Raw genomic sequence first — 22,268 nt, forward strand, 5'->3', positions numbered from 1 at the left:
CTGACTTGCAGGACTGGAGAGGATGAAAGCAATCAGCTGTGTTTACTACAGTTGCATATGGCAAATTCAGCTGCCAGCTAATTACTGAATTCAGTGCTCAACATTCCATGACTTAATTTTATTTTTTATTCAGGAATGAAATAAAACTACAGACTTATTTTCCCACCTAGGTCCCTGGACAAAATGGGGAACGGATTAGTGAAGCCCAAGCACCTGAGGCAGCCCAATAGGCATGTGGCAAACCTGGCTATTGGCTGTGCTGCCAGCCACAAGTTTCTCATGGACCCATGCCTGGGCATCAATGTGATCAATGGGCCAGCTGATGTCCTCTGCAGCAAGGTACTGGAACTGGAGAAGGAGCTGAAGAGAAAAGATCAGCAGCTGCAAGAGAGTCGTAGCCACGTTGCTGAGCTTCAGGAACAGCTGGCCATGCAGACTAAGGTCATAGCAGAACTCACTAAGGAGCTCCAGAGCAAGTGCATTCAGCTGAACAAGCTGCAGGATGTAGTTAGCACTCAAGGAGAGCACTCTCTTCAGCCTTCTCCATTTAAAGTCTCTGCTGACAGGAGGAGAGGAGCCAAGGAAGGTGTATCTGCAGAACCAACAACAGGACTGTGTGATTTGAGCAGGCAAACTGTGTTTTCCCTTGAAAAGGCAACAGTCCGAAAGGATTCCAGGTGAGCTCGTTTCAGAGGGCTTCTCTGTTTGTGTTACAAGGTTATTACTTACATCATAATTATATCCTCTCCTCATGATTAGTCAGGATTAAAGTATTCATCCTTTTCATGCAGGCTTTGCAGCTGTGATAGACTCTGGTTGAGTTTGTGGGTAGCTTTAACCAAGAATCATCTCTGTCCCACAGACATCAGATGAAGAGTGGTGGGCATCCTCTGTATTTCTGATGAGAATCTTACTGGGTTTTTTGGGGATTTATCTTTGTTGCCAGCTTCCTCCTTCCCTCCAGCTTCTAACAATCATGGTGTAGGAACTGAATCTTACTTGTTCCTCTTTTAACCCAATTACACCTTCTAGACTCTGATAGACCCAGAAACCTCTGTGGTCAGAGCTGACCTTGCAGACAGAGATATCGGTCTGGTATCCTTAAGCATAACTTAGACCCTCTTTTACCTTGCAGTGCAGACATAACCTGAGAGTCTGTGTAACATGGTGGTAGCCAGACCCTACCTGGACTTCAGCCAGTGACTTTAGTGCCTTCAGATTTGTGGGGAGCTTTGTTATTCATGGCATATCTGAGTCTTTACCATAGTAGACCTGAGAGTTATGAGGCATGTTTTCTCATCCATCATGTCCAGCACTGCACCTTAGAGGTTGCCTCATGAATCAGAAAGGCTGCCTGAGTCACCACAAAGAGCTGAGAACTTCAGCTAGCAGTGTTTTTCCAGAGTAAGGGAACTGCATTAATATTTTATCACAAGTACCTGGGTAGCTTAAATCATAGTTTTAAGAGTGTTCTGTTTGTAACCTGTCTTCTCCTTGGCATAATCCTTGTACTGCAGTCCAGCACATGGTTTTCCAGGGTGCCTTCAGAGACAGAATTGTAACAGCAGTGAGGAGAAGAGCCAGTGGATTAGCAAAGTGCAGCAGCCAGAACCAAAGCAAGTATTGCAGCTTAAGCAATCCAGACATAATGCACATCATTTTTTGATGTCGTGGTGGCCAAAGTATTATTTGATCTTCCAAATATTTTGGAAAAAAACATATGCCAAAAAAGCACCACAAACCTGTAGTGCTGTGCATTGCTATGTCTCTCAGTTAGATAAGCCTGTGATACACATGCACTTGTGTAAAACCCCATCACCTTGCTGTTGAGACAGCCAAATGATGAAAAGCACAAACATTTGGTTTCCTTACCTGGCCTGTAAATACTGTAGTAGGTCAAGTTCAGACACATAAGGACAAAGTGTAACCTTCACTGTCTACAGAATTCTTGGTGCTATAATTACCAAATATGACCCCTTAGCCTGACAGTGTCTGTAGGGGTGTTTGGAGTTGCTGCTACCAGTAGCAGCCTCCCCTTTACAGAGAAAGGACTTAATGCAGCCCCACTGCTGTGTAAGGTAACTTTGCAGTGCTCCTTGTGCAAGGAGCTGCCTCAGAAGGAGGGGAAGCTCCATGCTTCTTGAATTTGCATTATTCCAGAGTGTCACCAGTCCCTTTAGAAATATTTGTAAAGCAAATGGCACAACTTGATGCTATTTGTATGGCAGGGGTTTGAGTGCCATACTTTTGTTTGGAGTATCTCAGCATGGATGATTTTAATGAAAGTTTAGAAGCGTAGTCTCCTCTTCCACATTTCTGGAAGCTTTTGTGCTCATTTCACGTATCAGGTTATATGCAATTACTGTGTTTTATTGCAGTATTGTACACATGATGCAGGCCAGGATGAATCAAATTATCAAGGTTGGCTTTAGATGAAAACTAAGTTAGAGCTTATATTCCAATAACCCTGTTGCTTTCAGCAGAAGGTAAGTTATGATTCCTATTTCTAAACACAGTCCTCACCATAGCTACTTGGTTTTATTTTCCTGCATCATCTCATCACCTTCACTTATTTTCAGTCATTACATGACTAGTAACATTGTAAGTGTATTTACGTGCTCTAGGTTTGTTCATTCCTGGATTGTCCTCAGGAGATTTTTTCCCACATAACCTAGTTTTGATGACAACCTCCCATTGCTTTATGAATACAAACAAGAGGAAGCCTTAAGTGCCTCAGAAATCTGTCAGGGTATCGACTTTGTCAACATTGGGAGCATGGGGACTCGAAGGCAGAATTTATCCTTCACTTCAGCAGTAAAAGAAAACTCAGCAGGGCCATAAAAGCCCCATCAGTGCAGAAGTTGTGTAATTGCCTTCATTTCTGGTGTGGACTTGAGGCACTGCTTTTTAGGATGCCTTTGAGCCAGAGCATACTCAAATCAGTAAGAACCCATAGATTGTGTATGGCCTGCTTTGTTTTGGCTGGTTAGCCCCTATCCACAGATTCATCCATTGTTTCTTTTTCCATGTTTTCTCCTTCTTAAAATCCAGTCACTGGGCTCTGCTACCAGCAGCTCAAATACAGACAGTTCTTGTCTTTACAAGTCATCCATGTATTTATATGCATTTACTGCAGCAGGAAATGCTGCAGAGACTGTCTCAGGGAGCAGTGAGAACAAGATTGTTCAATGGGATTGTTCCACCAGGTGGCTACAGCACAGACAATTCCCTCACTAGCCAGGCTACCATCCCACAAGGTCTAAACAAGGCAGGCAGAGCAGCGTGTTAGAAATGAGAGGAATGCTTTTGAGAGCAATGGATGCTTGGTGAATAACAAACCCCAGCCATGCTGGGCATTTTAAACTTTGTGGTTTTTCTTTTGCAACCAGTGAGAAGAAGCTCATCACAGATGCCCTGAACAAAAACCAGTTCCTGAAGAGACTGGAGCCTCACCAGACACGAGACATGGTGGAATGCATGTACGAGAGGACGTTCCAGCAGGGGAGCTACGTCATCAGGCAGGGAGAGCCGGGAAATCACATCTTCGTGCTCAAAGGTGAACATTGCTCACTTGTACAGCACACAAGTGCAAGGAACAGGAAAGGGGTTTAGGATGTTTTGCAGGGAATCACAGTGAGGGTGTTTGTGCTCCTAAGTAATTGGTCCCTGTAGAGGGCAAGGCAAGTTTTACCAGTGACTTTCATGAAACGGAGTGAGAGCAGTAAAAAAGCACCTTGGAAACATGAGTCTTGATTTAATGTTTTTTCATGGCCTTTTTCATTTCTGAAAGTTCAGAGGCCAGCAGCTCCTTTCTGTTGGAGGTGTAGCCAACCCTTTACTCTCCAGAGGAAGAACAGGTATTATTTAAAATACAGAGAACTGTTCAATCATGAAGCCACTCCTGAAATAGACTTACTTTTCAACATTCATAAGATACCAGTTTTCAGTGCATGGAAAATGGAAAGATGAGGTCTACATTCATAATTCTCAGAGCTGAGAGGTTGCTTTTTAAAAAAAAAAAAAAAGACCTGTTTGGCTTTTTATGGGAAAAAAAAGAAAAAAAGCTTTAGGATCAGAAGGCTTTCTTAAAATAAGGCCAACAAGTCTGAAATAATTTGTGCTGACTGCTACTGTGCCCCAAATTGCTGTTCAGCTATATTTTAACACCTGGAATTTGCTCCTATCAGCAATAAGGTCTTTCATCTTTTCGCCATTAAAAAAAAATTGTGTTGAATTTGCATATTTCATCAACTGGGGACCACTAAAAGTCTCAGAGACTCATATGAATTAGAACTTGTACTATATATAGTATGAGTTCTGTTGAGGTGGGAATATTTAAACAGGTATACCAACAAACTGGTATATGTTGGGAAGCTCATTTTCTAGCTTTATATGGATGGGTTAGTTGAGAAAAAATGATGGTAACTGTGTTAGGAAAACAGAGATGCTACAGGAAAAAAGAGGAGGCAGGATTTGTGACAGTGTGGTCATATTATTGCAAGACAAAATGATAACACTTTGAAAGCAGATGAAATATCAGAAAGGAGATGTGCACCTGGAACTTTTTCTGGCACATTAGAACCTTTCTTGAGGAGATGGTGTGGGCCTTGGAGAGAACAGGGCAGAATTTTCGTAGCATATTTAAGGGAAGGTTTTTGGGGGCCATAAACTGTGAAGTTCAGACTTACTTTAACTTTTACTAGTAAAGCTCAAGAACAACTTATTGAATGAAGATTTGATGTGCTTTTAATTTTTCTACCCTCTCCTTTGCATTCTGCATATACATGCTCATACATCTCTATGAAGAGATAAACCATGAGTCATTTCTCCTGTGACCATTATTTTGAGACTTCTTTCTTTACACCACACTAGATTATCTGAACCACAAGGGAGTGGCTTGTTGTAGCAGAGGTTTATCCATCAGGATTTAGAATGGCCCTTCCTTCCAGAGCACATCTGTAGATTAGCAGTACATTTTAAACAATAAATCTTTACTGGTTTGCATGTGAGTTTCAAAGCACTTTTTGCACTGTTGCTCCCCATCCTGTGTTCCAGGGAGTGGCAAAGTCAGAAATATATTGATTTGTTTCCCATCCACTCTGTGCAGCTGAGCACAGGTTTAACAGCTATTATCCTGGTGATTTTTGACAGAGGGCAGTCTGGAAGTCTTTCAGCAGAATAAACTCCTCTCCTCAATACCTGTGTGGACAGCATTTGGAGAACTGGCCATTTTATACAACTGCACACGGACAGCTTCTGTGAAAGGTACCTGAGGTTAAATACAGCAACCTTGCTCAAAACAAAAACTGTGGATTTTTGTGAGATCCTGTTACACCCAGATTTCCTTTGAAGTTTTCAGTTAATAGATGTTTGCATGTCTTGGTTATCTACAGTAAACTCACATATTTCTTCCTTGAGTTCTTTCTCCTTGGGAACTTGAATACTATGCCATGAATGTCATTCCATCTCTGGCATAACCTTGATAATTTATCTAATCTTAATCTTGATAAGCAATTAGGCACCTCCAAATTGTGCTGGTTAGCCTGATGTGTGGCATACTAACAACTAGGGCAGGACTGTGTTTTAATTGTGGATGCTTTAGTAGAGGCGGTGGTCTCTGGGTCTTATGTTCTTGTGTCTAATGCAGTGCCAAGGATGAAACTGTAGAGAGTTTGAAAGCATGTGAGAGCCATGGTGTTTTTAGTAGAGTGGGTACAGTTCTAATTCAATTTAAAATGTGCAGGAATTAGTTGCTTTTGCCCTTCTTTTAGTTCTGTATCATCATTATGTTATTGAGTCTTGCCTAGGCCCATTTGCAGCTGGCAGTTTGGGGACTGACCAGGATGGAGTGTTTAAGTGTTGCTCTGATACAAATATTCTGCTTTCTGCATAAGACTGGGTGTACATCCATTAAATACCCCTGATTCCCTTTCCAACATGCCATAATTGCTCTGTGACAAACAAGTAAGTGACTAAATATAGTTAAGGTCATCATTTTTTCACTCTCCACCATTTCATAAATAATACTTTTCTTTGAAGACTAATTTCTGTTCTTGTCTGAATCTGCAGGGACTTTGTGCCACCAGTAAGTATGAAGAGTTCATGTTGACTTAAAAAGGAGCAAATGGAATAAAACAAGAAGTTGTTTGCTGTAAAAGCTTTTGGTCTTTCTTCCTGTACCCAGTTTAGACACTAAATCATTGCTGGCTTTGCAGATGGAAGTTATTACATGTAATCTGTTTTTGTTGCTGCCTGATAAACAGAACAACATCAGTAATGTGATTATTTTTCTTACTAACATGCTGTTCTAATTGAATATGTTCCCTATTTTTCTTTTTTGCCTGCTGTATAGTATTAGCATTATAAAGCAGTGTTTCTGCATAATAAGATGTCAAGCTGCTTTAGGCCTTTGCTAGCATTAATTGCTTTTGAGGTAGGACGGGAATTGTCCAATTATGGACAAGAAAAGTTATTTGAATTCTTGCAAACACTGCAGAAATGCACGTCTCCCCACCAGCTTTCCTGTGGTCTTTGTGGAGGCAGAGCAATGCAATGCCATACCTGAGCATGAATAGTGAACACACGTGTGAAACCCTTTCCTGATGCTGGATCTCCTGGTGCCCTTTTCCTGCAGCCTGTGAAAACTCACAAGTGAAGGGTTTCACCCAAACAGCATCTCAGTGGCTGCTGCTGCTCAGCAGCATCTTCCCAGGCAGGAGCTGTATTTGAAATTGGCAATGTGATTTGCCCCAATGTTTCTGAATTTCTCTCTTTTTTTAATCTCATCTTTCAGACTGCAGGCATTTTCCTAACTCTATAACCACTTCATTTAGTTAAGGTGCAAGATACAGGAAATACCAATTTCCAATAGGCTGGGTGTACTTGCCATGCTTTCTTCATGCAAAATAAACTGAAAGATGTTATCCAGGAGAGAAATAAAACCAAAGTAACACCTTTGTTCTCCCATCCAGCATCCAAAAATATTTTTTGATCTATTTTGATAGATGGGAGATCATATGTGTGTATTGTATACAATGAGAAATGACTGTGCTTCATTTTAAACCTGGCATTTTTGTTCCCTGAAAAAAATGGTTCCATGTTGATGATAAACAGAGGAAATCAATTGTCCCAATTTTTTTCTGTAAATTTTATCTCCCAGAAAACACAGTTTTGTTCTTTCTTAGGGCAGAAGGAAAACTGCTGATTATGGTGTAGCATCTTTTGAAAGAAGAGATTAAATTTCATAGAATCACCTTTTGCTCAAAAAAATAAGAACTGTTTTGTTGTGTTGGTGATTGCACTCAGAAGCTGCTTAGTGGTTTGCATCTTTGATGCTGAATCCTGTGCCTGCTTACCATATTAATAGTTTGATTCTCTTTTGAAAATGAGACACTAATATTTTGATTACCCTTTATTCTCTTATATAATGGATAGTTTGGAGGAAAAGTGTATGAGGATCACAGGATTAAATGAAATTAAATTTATTTCTTGACCTCTGTTTTTTCTATCTTAGTGCAGATAATTTGCATACAATCTGAATTTGCATATGATCTGAATTAGAGTTTGATTCAGGGCACAGTATTCAATGACATAGGTTTTGGAAAACCAACCATGTTCTTCTTTCTTTCCAGTCAGCTTCTTTGCATTTTACAGCTTTTGAGTGCAGTGACTGTCTGTGATTAGGGTAGATTTTCCCAAGTGTTCAGCCCTGTCATTTCCAAGGTTGCTCAGCCTATGAAATTGCATGGAAAGCATTCCCTGGAGGAACCATTTGGAAATCTATTCCTTACTTTAGTGAGCAGTTTTAAGTGGGAATTGAATTCTTTTAAAAGTCTGATTACAATAGGTGCTGGATATTTTAACATTCAGCCTTGGGCCTTGTTAAATAGCTAGTCTGTCTTCTACCATGAGCTGATTCTGTAATATCATCTATCAAATAATTTGGAAACATTGCTGATTTTGTTCTTTTTTTTTTTTTTTGTTTTCTCAAAGCAATCACTAATGTTAAAACATGGGCACTGGACAGAGAAGTGTTTCAAAATATCATGAGAGTGACAGCACAAACCAGACAAGAGCAATACAGAAACTTCCTTAGAAGGTAAATATGGTGAATTTCTATTTCTGATACTGCTTTGTGCTACTTACTAAGGTGCACAACAATACTGTGCCTGTCTTGCAAACAGAGAGAAAAAGGTGCTCTTCAGGCAAATATGGCCTCAAAAGCCTGAATATTTGTATTTTTTCTTCTAATATTCATGAGAGTTTTTTCCATTTTAATTGTTTTTCTCCTGCATCACACTAGAAAGCTTCAATAGGTGCTTGAATGCCTTTAAGTAGTGGTATAAATGTATAGGGAACTTACAGGTCTAGAACATAGAACAGTATAATAAATAAAGCTAAGTAAATCCTCCAATGAATAATTGGTTTGCTGCTGGAGTAGATTAAGGAATATTCCTTGTCCTTTGGAGATTTGAATATGAGATCTGCATATCTCTCAACTTATGAACTAATTCAAATCTAAATTACTAAGAAATCTGCAGAGCAGAATAATTCTCTCCTGCAGGGACCACTGAGAGTGGTGCCATGCTTCTCCTCAGGAAGATGGGGAAATCAGAGGTTCCAAACCACAATTAGCTGTGTGATATTCTATCTTCTTAACCCAGAATGACCATTCTGTTGTGCCTTCAAAGCAAGATGCCAAACCTGGCCATGCATAGAATGCTTGTGTATTTTCACATCCTTCCCCACCTTTGATTTCTATACACACTTCTTTGCTGAGCCTAAATAGATAGAAATTTCTATAATTTCCTAACTTTTACAAGTCCAAGTGATCAAGGTGGAAGGTTTTTTTGTTCTTACCAGCAAGTTCACAAAGGTTTTACTGTAATTGGATTATCTTTCAATATCTGTGCAGAGTACTGAGGTTTTAAATTTTGCAGTCTCTGCAGTGCACTTGAAAATATATTCTTGAATTGCTATCATGTCTTGAGTGTATAATTGCTGGGTTCTTTTGAAATCAATCCTTATGCCCACTAAAGTCCCTCCTCTCCTGAAATTCAAAGTTGGTTTATGAACTGACCAATGTTTGCCACATTTCTAAGTTATGCGAGTTTGTTTATCTAAAAACTAGGATAAGAATGATTGAACCTTCCAAATTAAGATTTAGTCATATACTGTGTTCACCACTAGTTTAACTAGTTATAAAATTTGACTGTGAAAATTGCTAATGATAACTGCTTTGGGTTATGTGGCTTTTTTTTGTTTTGTTTTCTGGAAGTGTGTCCCTGCTGAAAAACTTACCTGAAGATAAATTAACCAAGATCATGGACTGCCTGGAAGTGGTAAGACATTAAGTTTTTCTAAATAATATTCAGTAAGCTTCCAAAATAAGAAAAAAAAATAAAAAGCAACCAAGCTTTTTTAATATGAGAGTGGTTTTGGAGTGATCAGAGCTGAACTCCAAGTTGGCAGAAAATAATAACATTAAAAATAATAACATTTAGTGACATAGAAATAAGTTATATTTTTGGCATCAAAGGAGCCAAGCAAGTAGTTGAGAGGATTTGTAATCTCTCCTTTATTAAGATTAAGTACAAAGTTGCTCTCCAAGACTCTTTTGGTAATCAAATTTACCTCTTTGTGATGTGGGTATGTAATTCTTTCATATCCCTTGGACCACATACACTGCAAGATGTAAGGGAAGAAGGCATTAGGTGCCCAGCACATGAATCCAGTCAAATACCTGTGTGCCTTAGGGCTGCATTTGCCAGCAGCCTTTGAAGGTAAAGGCCTGATCTATAACCACAGCTGGGATTTTTTTCCAAGGATAATGGTAACTTTATTCTTTTCACATGGAGGCATGTTCTTTTCACATGGAGGAAGTTAAACATCAGTGAAACATCCACGTGTTCAGAACTCTTTAGTAGTTCTTACTCTCTAGTAACCTTTCAAAGATTTATTGGACAATATTTTCTCTCACTTGCCCCCCACCAGGAGTACTATGACAAGGGAGAATATGTTATTCGGGAAGGAGAAGAAGGAAACACCTTCTTTATAATAGCAAAAGGAAAGGTAAGTATAATAAACCTAGCTTAAAAAATAACATGTACAAACACTTGTATCTCAAAAGCTACTTTAAGGGGTGTGGTCTTCAGGAAAAATGTTGCAGAGTGTTTCTGCACATGCTATTAAATTCACAATATTCGTGATAAAAGCCTGGAGCAGCAATGCAAAGATTCAGGGAGCCTAATTTTTCATTCACAATGAATTCATGTTATACTATTCTAATTACAATGTAATTAAATTTTGTCCTGAAGCCTCTTGATTCTGTGCCACAGATGTAAAGCCAATTTTTTTGTAAATTTTTTTGGTAATTTTTTTTGTAAATGAGATTTGACTCTATGTCTTCTCCTACATGGTGCAATATCTGATGGGCAAAACCTAGACTTGTGAAAAGTCTAAGTAATGGAGTCCCAGGCCTAATGGAGAATGGCCTTTGAGGTGTCTCAGAATCCTTTCACTGGTTAGTCCCAGAGGAGCAAGGCAGCAGCCTTTATCCCTCAGCTGATAGCTTGGAGGCTGAGTCAGGTCTCTAAAGAATTAAATCAGGAGAATTTTCCACAACAAACTTCCAGTTTCCAAAACATCTCTGTGTCTGTAGATATTCTAGTTTGTTTCTTGCTAGCATGGGCATCAGCAGAAAGTGCTACTGTGGAAGCAGAGTTTCGTGAGGGGAAATGTTAGTTAATGCTTCTGGAGTGTTGCCTGTTTAACTGAGAAGACAAAAAGCTCATATGACATCTGCCCACTGTGGGAACTGAAATATTTTTCAGTCTTTCATTTAAATGTGACTTATTCTGCTCTGTTTCAAAAAGAATGAGGAGAAAATGTTGAGGGCTTCCCAATACTGAATATATTCCTTCTTCCCAGCAAAACTCAGAGAGGAGTTAGGGAATGTTTGGGTGTAATTTTTGAGAGGAGGGGTAACAATATATATCTGTAACTCTTTCTGCAGCATTACTGAGTTTAAGACATTTCTCAAATACACAGAATAGAAAGAAAATCATGCAATACTTTAAAACTTTCCCTTACAGAATTTTTTTCCTGTACTTTGCAGGTGATAGTTACCCAGAGTACCACAGACCACTCGCAGCCTCAGGTGATTAAAAATCTATACAAAGGAGATTACTTTGGAGAAAAGGCTCTCATTAGGTTAGTTCACACTGTCTGATTCATGATGTGAATTTCAGGATCTCAATTGTCCCATCACTGTGTGTCAGATTCTACAACCCATGGCTGCTTTGAATATATTTCTTTTCTTTGTAAAGTCAGTAGATGAAGGCAGTGACCAAATCTGTGTTATTGTTTTGAGGGGTTGCAGAGAGAGCTCGAAAGTTTACACTGGCATCTACCTTTGGTTTTCCCTGCAGAAGTCAAAGTCTGGCCCTCTGCATTGTGGCTTATTGTTAACACTTCAGTAAAAACTGTGGTGAGAACTTGTGCCAGGTTGTAATTGCCAGAATGGATAAGGTCCATTGTGAGTGGAATGAGCTCTTGTTTCCATTGCCCGTGGCAGTAAGAAACAGAGAGAAGGAGTCACACAGTACATATTTATGTGTGTGATTGAGGAGCGAGTCACCTGGCTTTGGGAATGTTTTATATCCAAGGATCTTTTTAGAAATAAGTAGTGAATCTTGATGTAGTGATAACTATATCTCACCCTAGTTTCTTGGAAGCTTGCTAAAGGATATCATGATACAAACCCTATTGAAACTGGAAAAAATACTGTGCTTGACCATAATAATGACCAGTAAAAGACTAAATGTTGTATTTGGTTCAGCAGCATTAATCCAGGTACAGGCTGCAGAGGCTTTTGAGGAGTTTAAGCCAGAGCAGCTGTGCCCCTCCATGAGTGCAGTGTGAGGTACTTTGAGGATTTTGACATGCTTCTGAGCTCTCCTAATGCATTTCAATTCTCAGTGACGACGTCAGATCAGCAAACGTCATTGCAGATGAGTACAACGTGGAGTGCCTCGTTATAGACAGAGAGTAAGTACATTGCACCTTCATGAAAGATTTGCATCCTCTTTCAGCAGGTTAAAGTGACTTTCAGTGGGTTAATGTGACTTCACTGTAGGCAGAACCACAGCGTTTCCTTAAATGGATCCTGAACGAGTGGTTGTGCTTTAGGAATACCAATGAAGAGAGGCTGACAGCAGGTGCTGGAGCACAGAAGCTTAGAAGTAGTTCAGAGTTACTCTTTTCTTTCTCTCCTTGTAGTGATGATGTTTATCCTGATCTCCTGGGTCACCTACAGGTTCCTAAGCCCTATTCTTGTCAGTGAAGCCCAATGCAAAGAGAGCATTCAGTAACTCTGCCTTCTCTGTCACCAGAGTCCCTGCTGCATTTAGTAATGGGTCCTTATCCTTTGGAGATTTGAATATGAGATCTGCATATTTAGTAATGGGTCCTTTTCATTTAGTTACTGATGTATTTGAAGACACCTTTCTTCTTGGCCAGATTGATTCCAGGTGGGCCTCAGCCATCCTTGTCTCATTTATATTTACCCTGACAACTTCTCTATATTGTTCCAAGTAGCCTGACCCATCTTCCATCTCTTGTGTGTTTTCCACTTAAGCCTGAGTAATTACAAGAATTCTTTATTTCTCCACACAGGTCTCTTGCCCCCTTTGCCAGATTGCTTGATCATTTCTTGAGCCTAGAGGAAGTGATCCTTGAGTATCCACCAACTCCTACTGGGTCATAACTCAAATGTTCAGCAGTTTATGGTGTTTCCTTTGTGGTTTCAGGACATTTAATCAAACAGTTGGAACTTATGAGGAGCTGCAAACTTACCTGGAAGGTTACGTTGCCAATCTGACCCAGGCTGATGAGAAACGACACGCAAAGTAAGTCAGATCATGTTTGTTACACCTATAGTAGCTAATCATAAAAAAATGTCATAGATACTTAACTAAAATCATGGATGGTAGTTGAAGGAGATGGACCCCTAGGAATGACAGCAATCACTGTAGTAGAACAGTCTGTCTATGCTTATGAAGCCCAAAAAACTTTTTCTGATACAAAAATTACATAGAATCTCAGGGTATTGACCTCCAAACAAGAATTCATTCTATTCCTGGAAAACTGAGCACAGGAAAAAAATGATGTTGTGCTCAAATAGATTTTGCATTTTGATGGTAAGTTCTTTGACTGGTAAAAAACCCTGAAGGCCAACTTTAACTCCAGGTTTAGTTAAAGCATCTGTATTACTGTGCAAAAGATTGAGTGCCATTTCAAAAAGAAAGAAACAGACATAAAGAAACAGTTTATTTTTAATGTTTCAGTGCAGCACTGATGGTATTGATGTCTGCTCTTAGCTGTGGGCCACACTTTTAGTTTATGTACCTTTGGTATCAGTCTGAGCACTGCTGGAATGTTAGCAGAGTGTGTTTTTCCTCTGTCTAGAAATGTATCTGCATTCTTATTTCTGATAATTCCGCTGGAACTGGTACACAGTCCTTCAAGCATTGCTTCTCCAGCTTGGACTGCCCAAACTTTTGCAGCTGCCCCCATCAACAGGAATCTCACCAGGGATCGGGTCTTGCTAAAATTACTGTAGATTCTACTCAGTGGATTTCAGTACCATTTTTGTCCTAATTTACTTCTATAGGATTTCATTAATATTCTGTTAGGAAATAAGAAGAGTTTTCTTTCCTTCTCCTTTCCTCATTTTCCTTTGCCACTTCCCATTTTCCTCTTTTCCATTTCCTTTCCTTTATATAGGATCATTAAAAGTAATGGCAAGGAAAAGAACTAACCTATGTTATTTTTTTTTAATGCAGAGGCAGATCCTTCTGTGGACAGTTGACCAAAGAGGTGTCTTTGGAGATGATAGAGCTGAAGGAGAAAGTAGCCCAGTTCCCTCCTTCCCCATTCCAGAATTTAGAAGTTGTCACAACTCTGGGTGTTGGTGGGTTCGGAAGGGTTGAGCTTGTAAGAGAATGTTTTAAAATTATTCATGTAGCTCTCTGTCTTGGATGATTGATTTAGCCACTGAATAATGGGAAGGATTTTGGTATTCTATGTGCTTCTGCCCCTCAGGCAGAAATAATTCTCCATAAAGCACTGCATAGTTTAAAAAAGCATTTCAGGACTTGGGTGTTTAAAGATGCCGATCCATTCTTGTGTGCCTCCATCTCCTGCTGTTAAAAATACCTTCCTGCTCACTAGACATAGTCATCAGTTTGTGCATGTGGAATTTACAGATGTGCCTGCCTGCATTATGTCCCCTGAATGGCAGGCCTTTTTCCAGGAATCTGCCTGGACCTGGAGCAATCTGAATGGCACCACATAGTCTGTGCTGGTAGAACTGCTTCTGTATGCCCCACAGCAGCTCCAGCCAGCCTGAGCTGTCTCTGAGCTGTGCTCACTGGGAAATTTCCAACAATTTGCAATGGCTCTTTTGAGTCATATTCAATAGCGTGATCAGCTGTGCTTCTGGGATACCAAGGGCTTCATTAGCCCAAAGCCTTAAATTCCACTGGCCTCTGGCTGAGCTGCAAACATCTGACAAAAACCTGAATGCTTTTTGTGCAGGCTGCTGAAGGCAATGGTAAATTAAAGGAGACTTTGTGCTTTTAGTGAAGTCAATAATCCTTTACAGTCGTTAGACCATCAACTATTCCATTCTGATTCATGCTTCACAAAAAAAATTCCACACTGGAATTCTACTGCAGCATCTGAATACTAAGCTGAAAATTGAATTCTCATCCAGCTGTAGAGCAGATATCTGCTTCCTTCATTTCAAGAGGCCCTTTTTTAACTTCCATCTTTTTATTGCATATTGGATAATATTTCAGTGGAATGCAAAATCATTTGTAAACATTCTTCCTAAACTGCCTCTCCTTTTTGTTTGTATTATGCTGGTGATTAGAAATCTTAAATTGAAATTGGGACCCACTGTGATATAAACTCGCTGTAATATGTAGTACCTATCCAAGCTGCTGCTATTTGGTATATATAACATGAACAGAGGGAACATTTCACTTTACGAGTGGGGACTGGGAAACTAAAATATCTGATGCTTGGCGTAAAATCCACATAACAGTTCTGCAGAAGATCTGGAATTTGTCCCTTGTTACAGCCATCAATTTCAGTCCTGTGCTGTGTTGAAAAATATCTATATCAATGTATCCACTGAGAACAATTTAGTAAAACATCCTTTCTTTGCCTCATGTGCTTTCATCATTTTTATCCACAGGTTAAAGTTAAAAATGAGAACGTGGCTTTTGCTATGAAATGCATAAAGAAGAAACACGTAGTGGATACCAAACAGCAAGAGCACATCTATTCTGAGAAGAAAATCCTTGAGCAGATATGTTCTCCATTTGTTGTGAAGTAAGTTGAGCATAAGGTTCCCTTGGTTTTGTCCCCCAGCTGACCCCTGGGGCAGCACTGTTAGGAATGGGGTTTGGCACTCATGAGCTCTGGAGGAAAGCCACTGCAAGTCTCGTTTTTATTTTGCTTTTCCTAAATTGCTGCTGTTTGTCTCCACAGGCTGTATCGCACATTCAAGGATAACAAATATGTGTACATGCTCCTGGAGGCTTGCCTTGGAGGGGAACTGTGGAGCTTGCTGAGAGACAGGTAACAGCAAACACAGCATAACCTTGCCCTTTAAAGTCAGCCCCATGTGGCTACTGAGTAGGTTCTCCAGTCAATGTTTGGTTCAGTTTGGTTAATATTCTGGATGTTAAATATTATCTGGTTAATAACTGAGGCATTTTCAGAACTTGATTGTGATTATTATTTTTGTTCCAGAGGCAGCTTTGACGAATTCACCACCAAGTTTTGTGTTGGGTGTGTGACAGAGGCTTTTGACTATCTGCATCAAATAGGAATTATCTACAGAGACCTGAAGCCAGAAAATTTAATTTTGGATGCTGAAGGATATATAAAATTGGTAAGATGTAATCAATTGTAATGTTATCCTTTTGTGCCTGTATCCTGTTTCTTTGCAGGGGGGGATATAAATAGCATGTAATTATAGAACCAGGATCCTGGAGTGTAGTAACTCTTGTGCTTCAGCAGTAAAGGGCTTCTCATTGCACAATGAGGAACTAAGGCATTACAAAGCCACTGCAAGCCATGGACAAACTGGGGAATTGCAGCCTCTGAGAGCTCTTGCCACAGTATAAACAGCAAAAGACAGAATTCTCCCAGCAGTCAGTTTTATTGTGAGAACAGAAACCACATTTCCCGGGTGCAGAACTACCTCCTTGTCCAGCCTCAGACAATCACAGGTTCAACATTCATTGATTCCGTTTACAGTCACAGGTTCCCTCTCTTTGTAGAGAGAGAACACAGGAAAGAACTCCTGCCATGGTTTAGTGTGGCCATGAGATGTGCAACAAGAATACCCTTCAGGGAGCTTGAAATATCCATTCTGAAGACAATGAGCCACCCACTGCTTTCCAGGGACAGTAAATCTCATGTCCTCAAGGAAATCATGGGTTGTTCTCCCCAGAAGGAAAACTATTCAGAAAATTACTTGTGATAATAAATGTATCTGTTTTATAACATTCAGTAATCCAGTGGAATTACCTCTCCCTCCTTCACAATTACACTGTGAGGTTGTTCTAGCTGTAAACTAGCAATTCTGGGGTTTTTGCAGAAAGTGAGGAAGCAATTAAGACATTAATGCTTCCCAGTGCAAAACTCCTCTGCATTATGCAGCATATGTTGATTTTGATCAGGTTGATTTTGGATTTGCAAAGAAGATTGGATCAGGACAGAAAACCTGGACATTCTGTGGAACCCCTGAGTATGTTGCCCCTGAAGTCATTCTGAGTAAAGGCCATGACTTCAGCGTGGATTTTTGGTCCCTTGGGATTCTTGTGTATGAACTCCTCACTGGCAGGTAAGTGCCTCCTACTCAAGGTTCTTACCTAGTTTATCTGTTATTAGAAACCTTTCCAAGGTTATTTTTAGGCAGCCTTGCAAAATGATACTTCTTTATGCAAGTCCTACCTTCCATCATTTCAGAAATGTCACAGACCTACTGGGTTCTGTATTCTCATTTCTGCCTTATCCAGGCACAAGCTATAAGTGGCAGGTGTAGGACTCCTGCAGCTGCTGATGATGTTTCCTGTGGGGAGCAAGTGACAACAGGCTGTTCTCTTGCCTGTTAGTGGGTGATGGGGTGCAGTGGGATGGGTGAGCTGTAAACAGGGCTCTCTCTCTTTAGCACACTCCCATGACAACTCTTTGGGAATGCTCAGTGGCAGTACAAAGTGGAAGCTTCTCTGAGTTAGGCTTAAAGGGACACATGGTCATGCATTTTACCTGGTACATACAGGAAGTTTCTCAGCTTCAAGCCTTTCTGTTATCTTATCTATTATCTTACAGGCTGAAAGGGTGAGGGTTGTAAAAGTAGGAAGGTGGGCTTTTTTTCCCATTTTTTCCATATTTTTCTATATTTGCTTAGATAAGTACTGGCCACATCTGCTCTTGCCAGATGTTTCATTTAGCAGTGTTGCTTTCTTTTTCCAGCCCACCATTCTCTGGGGCTGATCAGATGATGACATACAATTTGATTCTCAAAGGCATTGAAAAGCTGGATTTTCCTAAAGCAATAACAAGGCGACCTGAGGATTTGATCCGCAGGCTCTGCAGGTATGAGGGGCAGTGAGGCAAAAACTGAGTGTAGAGAGATTGAGCTCTTTTAGGACTCACAGTGAGCACTGAATTCCTGAGAATCTCATTTGGAATTGTTATGCATGACATGGTCTATTCTGATTGAATTCAGTAGGCATTGCATGCTCCTGAATGTGTCGCACCTCTGAGTCTGCAGAGGCTCTGGGCTTTCTCTGCAGCTGGGAATTTTTTCTGAAACACATCTTTGGGAAAATTTATTAAGTGGGGGCTGAGGAAAGAGCTAAGGGATTTGATTATCAAATCAAGCACATTGTTAAAAAAATAAAATCTTCCAAAATGACTTAGGCATATAGATATTTCAGAAAACATAAGGCACTGAAAGACTGGCTTAAGTCCTTCAGAAAATGTGCAGAAGGTGATATTTCAAAAGGACCAGCCTAACTTAGTGGCCTGCACAACCTGTGGCTGGTGACACTGACTTTGGATTCCCAGCTCTTGGGGGATTTCATCCATGGCACTGGGAACAGTATTCAACGTTCTTGTGTACCACAGCTGGAAGGATGTTTGTAATGTAAATTTTGATCTGCCTCCTTTTGTAACTCAGACCTGCTGGCCAGGAAAAAGATATGCAGCTAAAACTCAGCCAGCTGATTTCCCTCTGCTGCTTCTCACAGTTGAGTGACACTGCTTTGGCTTTCTAGAAGGTTTCTCCATCCTCAGAAAAAAAGAGCAGTGAGCAACAACTCATTAGATCTCCTCATGAGGCCACATGTTTTGTGCAAGCTGCATCCCTGTGCAACTGTTAAATGCAAGCAATTAGGACCTATAAATGCTCTTTTAAAAATAGGAATATTTCATATATTATTATTCTTAATGTTTTTCTTTTTTTTCCTTTTTTTTTTTTTTTTTTTTGAGGCAAAACCCTACAGAAAGATTAGGCAATTTGAGGAATGGAATAAATGACATCAAGAAGCACAGGTAAGCAAAAGAGATTTCCAAGAAGAAAATTTGGGGCTTATTTTGAAACATTTTTAATAGCCAGATAGGTAAACTCATAGACATCTCTGTTGCTCGTGAGTATTTTGCAACTATAGCAAGCAACAACATGAATGTAAATCCTCAGCAGCATTATCTAGAAATCTTATTTTTTACTGATTTTGCTGCAGGTTGTTGATGTAGGAGTTTAATTCAGTTCTCAGAGAAATCAATGCCAGTTCACCATCTGCTTCTCAGACCTCCTGACTCTTCAACATTTGATTTTTAAGAATGAGTAGTTAAGGGCTCCATAGCAATAATTTTAGGGGTTTGTCTTCTTTCTTGTAACAAAGAAAGTCTTTCTCACAATGAATTTTTCTAATGCAAGTCCTTCTTCTAACAAAGAAAGCCCTCTGTAAATTAAACATTTTCTGTTTTCTCTTTTTATCTGAGCTGTTTCTAAGCCCTTTACTTTGTGCCTAGGGAAGGCAATTCTTTGATTTTTCTGCTTGTCTTCCTGTTCTCATGCTGTAAAAAGGGTGGAATTCCAAGGAGGCACACAAGCCTCTGCATGGCTGTGTTTCTGCATGCACTAACCTGCCTGTCTGTGCACCTCCTCCATGCAGAAGTGCCAAAGTGCCTGGTGGGCCTGATGCTGCCTCTGCCTTGTGTGGCAACAACGGTGCTGGAGATTCCTCCTTCTGTGTTCTTACAGGAGCTGGCATGAAAAAAGCCTCTTATAGCCCTTGTTCATGTGATTTTTCTGCTCTTTGTGGTATGATGTCCAAAAATTACCTGTCTTTCTCTTTTGGTCTCTCTCTGTCTTTCGTCTCTTTTTAATCAGGTGGTTGAGTGGTTTTAACTGGGATAGTCTGAAAGTGAGGAAATTGACATCGCCTTTAAAAAGAGAGGTATTGGCTTTGGCTTTCAGTGTCATAATGCTTTGCTAACACAGCTTGGCTACAAAGGAGAACCGATGGTGATAGCAAATCTTCCCAAAGATGCATTTGAATTATTACAGTTCAACATTTTTTGTGAAAATTGAATGAAAGAGAGACAGCAAGCAATACATAACTACAGTCAGTCAAGTAATGGAAATATTATTCTGCCTGTGTACTTTGTATTACATTTTCACCATTACTAGAACAAATGTTGTTTGGTCAGAAACTAATATTGAAAAAATATATCTCCCTTGGTAATGGGCACATTATTAAGATGCACTGTTCATATTACTGTGAAGAGTACAAATTCCTGTGTTCTCCTGCTACTGAGTTCCAACACATCCTTGAGTAAGCTCCCAGCTTTAAAAGGCCTAAATGTTTTTGCCCTTAAACGATAAAAGACTAAGGATAAAGCATTTGAAACTCACTTTGATCTTAATTTGAAACAAAAAGTAATTCTGAGGTCTACTTTGAGTAGCTACCCTATGAGTGTAGATTTGATCTTAATAGCATTCAAATTGTACAGTGTGGCCCAGTTTTCTTACTGAATTAACAGGGCTTGGGATGAAATCAAGGATTTGATATTTGGGAATTCCTTTTGTACAAGAAGGCTAATGCCACTGTTCTGTTCTACAATGCAATTGCTGGAGGTACTTCTTTTAAAGAATGAGGAAATGCATCCATTGAAAGACATCATCTTTGTCATATTAGCCTTTCATTTCCATGTTGGGAGCAACACAAATTATGCATAATCATAGAGAACATTTTCAAAAGGTACTTTCTGAAACACCGTTTTGTTTGTGCTTTCAATGTCCTAGTTGTCTGGACCAACTGATTACAGCTACTTTGACAGCTATCCACCTGAAGTGGGGAGCCCTCCAGATGAACTTTCAGGCTGGGACAAGGATTTCTGATCATTTTTCTTCCTGGCACATTTATAGAGACCCATAGGCATCGATTCTATCTTGTTTCTTGCTTAAAATGAAGTTAGACAAATTATACAGCACTCCTTGAAGAATAGAAGACAGTACAGAACCAGAACTTGTTTGGATAATCCACCAAAATCTGTGCATTTTATGGGAAGGGCATGCATTCAGTCAGCAGAGGTAACCTGAATTTATTTTTTGATACACAGTGAACATTTCCCAGATACTTTTGATTGGATCTATGGTTTTGCCACTAAAAATATCACTAGCTGAAATGTTGATATTAACAAGGTTACCATACATCTTTTTTTGGGTGGAGAGGATGGGTATCAGAAGCCAGCAGCTGTGACATTTGTCAGTAGATAAAACTATAGGCACTTATTTTTCTTTTTATCTGCTGTGTTTTGCTTTTCCTCCAAAATGTCCTGTATTGCATTGATCCATAAATGTGTAGAAAAGAGACTTTTACTGAAAGGTTGATTTGATTTAGCTACAGCCAAAAAGGTATCACTGTGTAAGCTGTCAGTCTAGTTTTGCACCAGGTTGGATATGTGAGACTGGTCAAACAAAAAATTGTATGCGTAATAGAAGTTGCCTAGAGAATCAGACTGTGGTGTGCATTTCCCTTACTGCTTCAAAGAGCCATGTGCCTTTCTTAAAATGTTTTGCTTTTGTGTAGTGTGAAGATAAAATAGATGGACAAAAAGCTTTTACCTTGCAGGGGCAAAATGCAGATGGATGTTGTGCATTCATGGCTTATACAGGAAAATTCTGTGTTATGAACCCCAACTGCTGCTGAATCAGGGATGTTCCTGGGTTTCATGCTGGGTTTATGGGATGGATGCATCTGCAGCCACTGCTTGGATTTATTTCAGCTCCTGCTGAGACCAATTCAATTTAAATTTCCGGGCTGAAGCTGCCGCAGCTTTACCGCATTTCACAGGCTGGAGGGAAAACCTCCCGGGCAGCTTGTACTGAGTGCTCAGGGTTTGGTTACCCATGGCTGCTGGATCACCTCCCTGGCTGCTGGGAGTGACTTCTCCCACTGGGAAGGGGAAAATGAGGGAGGGAATGCCTCAGGGGCAGTTCCATGCTTTGTTACATGGTTATAATTATTTTTCACTGGTGGGGGACGATCGCTTTGACAGCAAATCAATTTAAATGTTTTGCATAGCCGTCAGCCTGAATAAGGCAATAGAATATTTTCCATTGAATTTAATGAAGGTTGGATGGAGCCCTTGAAAGAAGACACTACATATTTAGCTGATTTTGTTTCTCTGCCTGTTTGCAAATTATTATGGAAATTTGCAGCCAGCAAAGCCTGTGCAAAGTGGAATCAGAGAGCATGCAGCAGAGGCTGTAAGCTGGGACTCCAGATGGTTGCAACTTAACTTTGTTTAGTAATACCAAAGACTAAATTTTATTTTCAGGATTTAGATGAAGCACTAGACATTATGTATTTGTGTTTCTCCGTGCATCTACCTTTCTCTCATAAATATTTTTATGACAGTCAAAATAATATTGTGCCAAGTTTTATAAAAAGCTTTAGAATGTATTTTTCCATTGTATTTATATGTAGTTTCCTTATATATACATATATATAAAATAAGAATGGGGGTATATATATGTTTTTTTAAGTGAAAAATTATCTGTATGATAAGTTTAGTGCAGTTAGCATTAAGTCTGTGCAGCTGTGGGATATATTTCCTTTATAAAATTTAACTTAGCTTGTTTATTTATGTGCAAATAAAGTAAGCTTATAATGTAA

At 39.7% G+C, this 22,268-nt stretch overlaps 1 protein-coding gene across 2 annotated transcripts; it reads left to right on the forward strand.

Moving 5' to 3' along the window:
* The first annotated feature begins 178 nt into the window (after positions 1–178).
* Positions 179–22,268, forward strand: PRKG2 (protein kinase cGMP-dependent 2). 2 transcript variants are annotated; one of them, XM_063156656.1, is made up of 18 exons: positions 179–677; positions 3,390–3,556; positions 5,152–5,265; positions 7,993–8,098; positions 9,278–9,341; positions 9,994–10,071; positions 11,117–11,211; positions 11,980–12,048; positions 12,810–12,908; positions 13,845–13,995; positions 15,263–15,399; positions 15,559–15,648; positions 15,823–15,964; positions 16,758–16,921; positions 17,554–17,676; positions 18,574–18,636; positions 19,478–19,544; positions 20,393–22,268. In XM_063156656.1, exons 1-18 carry the CDS (start codon positions 184–186, stop codon positions 20,486–20,488), a joined length of 2,319 nt encoding a protein of 772 aa, XP_063012726.1. In that variant the 5' UTR covers positions 179–183; the 3' UTR covers positions 20,489–22,268. The 2 variants fall into 2 exon arrangements, with proteins under 2 accessions (XP_063012726.1, XP_063012727.1); XM_063156657.1 differs by lacking the exon at positions 19,478–19,544.

This window comes from Melospiza melodia, chromosome 5 (genome assembly GCF_035770615.1).
Source record: "Melospiza melodia melodia isolate bMelMel2 chromosome 5, bMelMel2.pri, whole genome shotgun sequence".
NCBI lineage: Eukaryota > Metazoa > Chordata > Aves > Passeriformes > Passerellidae > Melospiza > Melospiza melodia.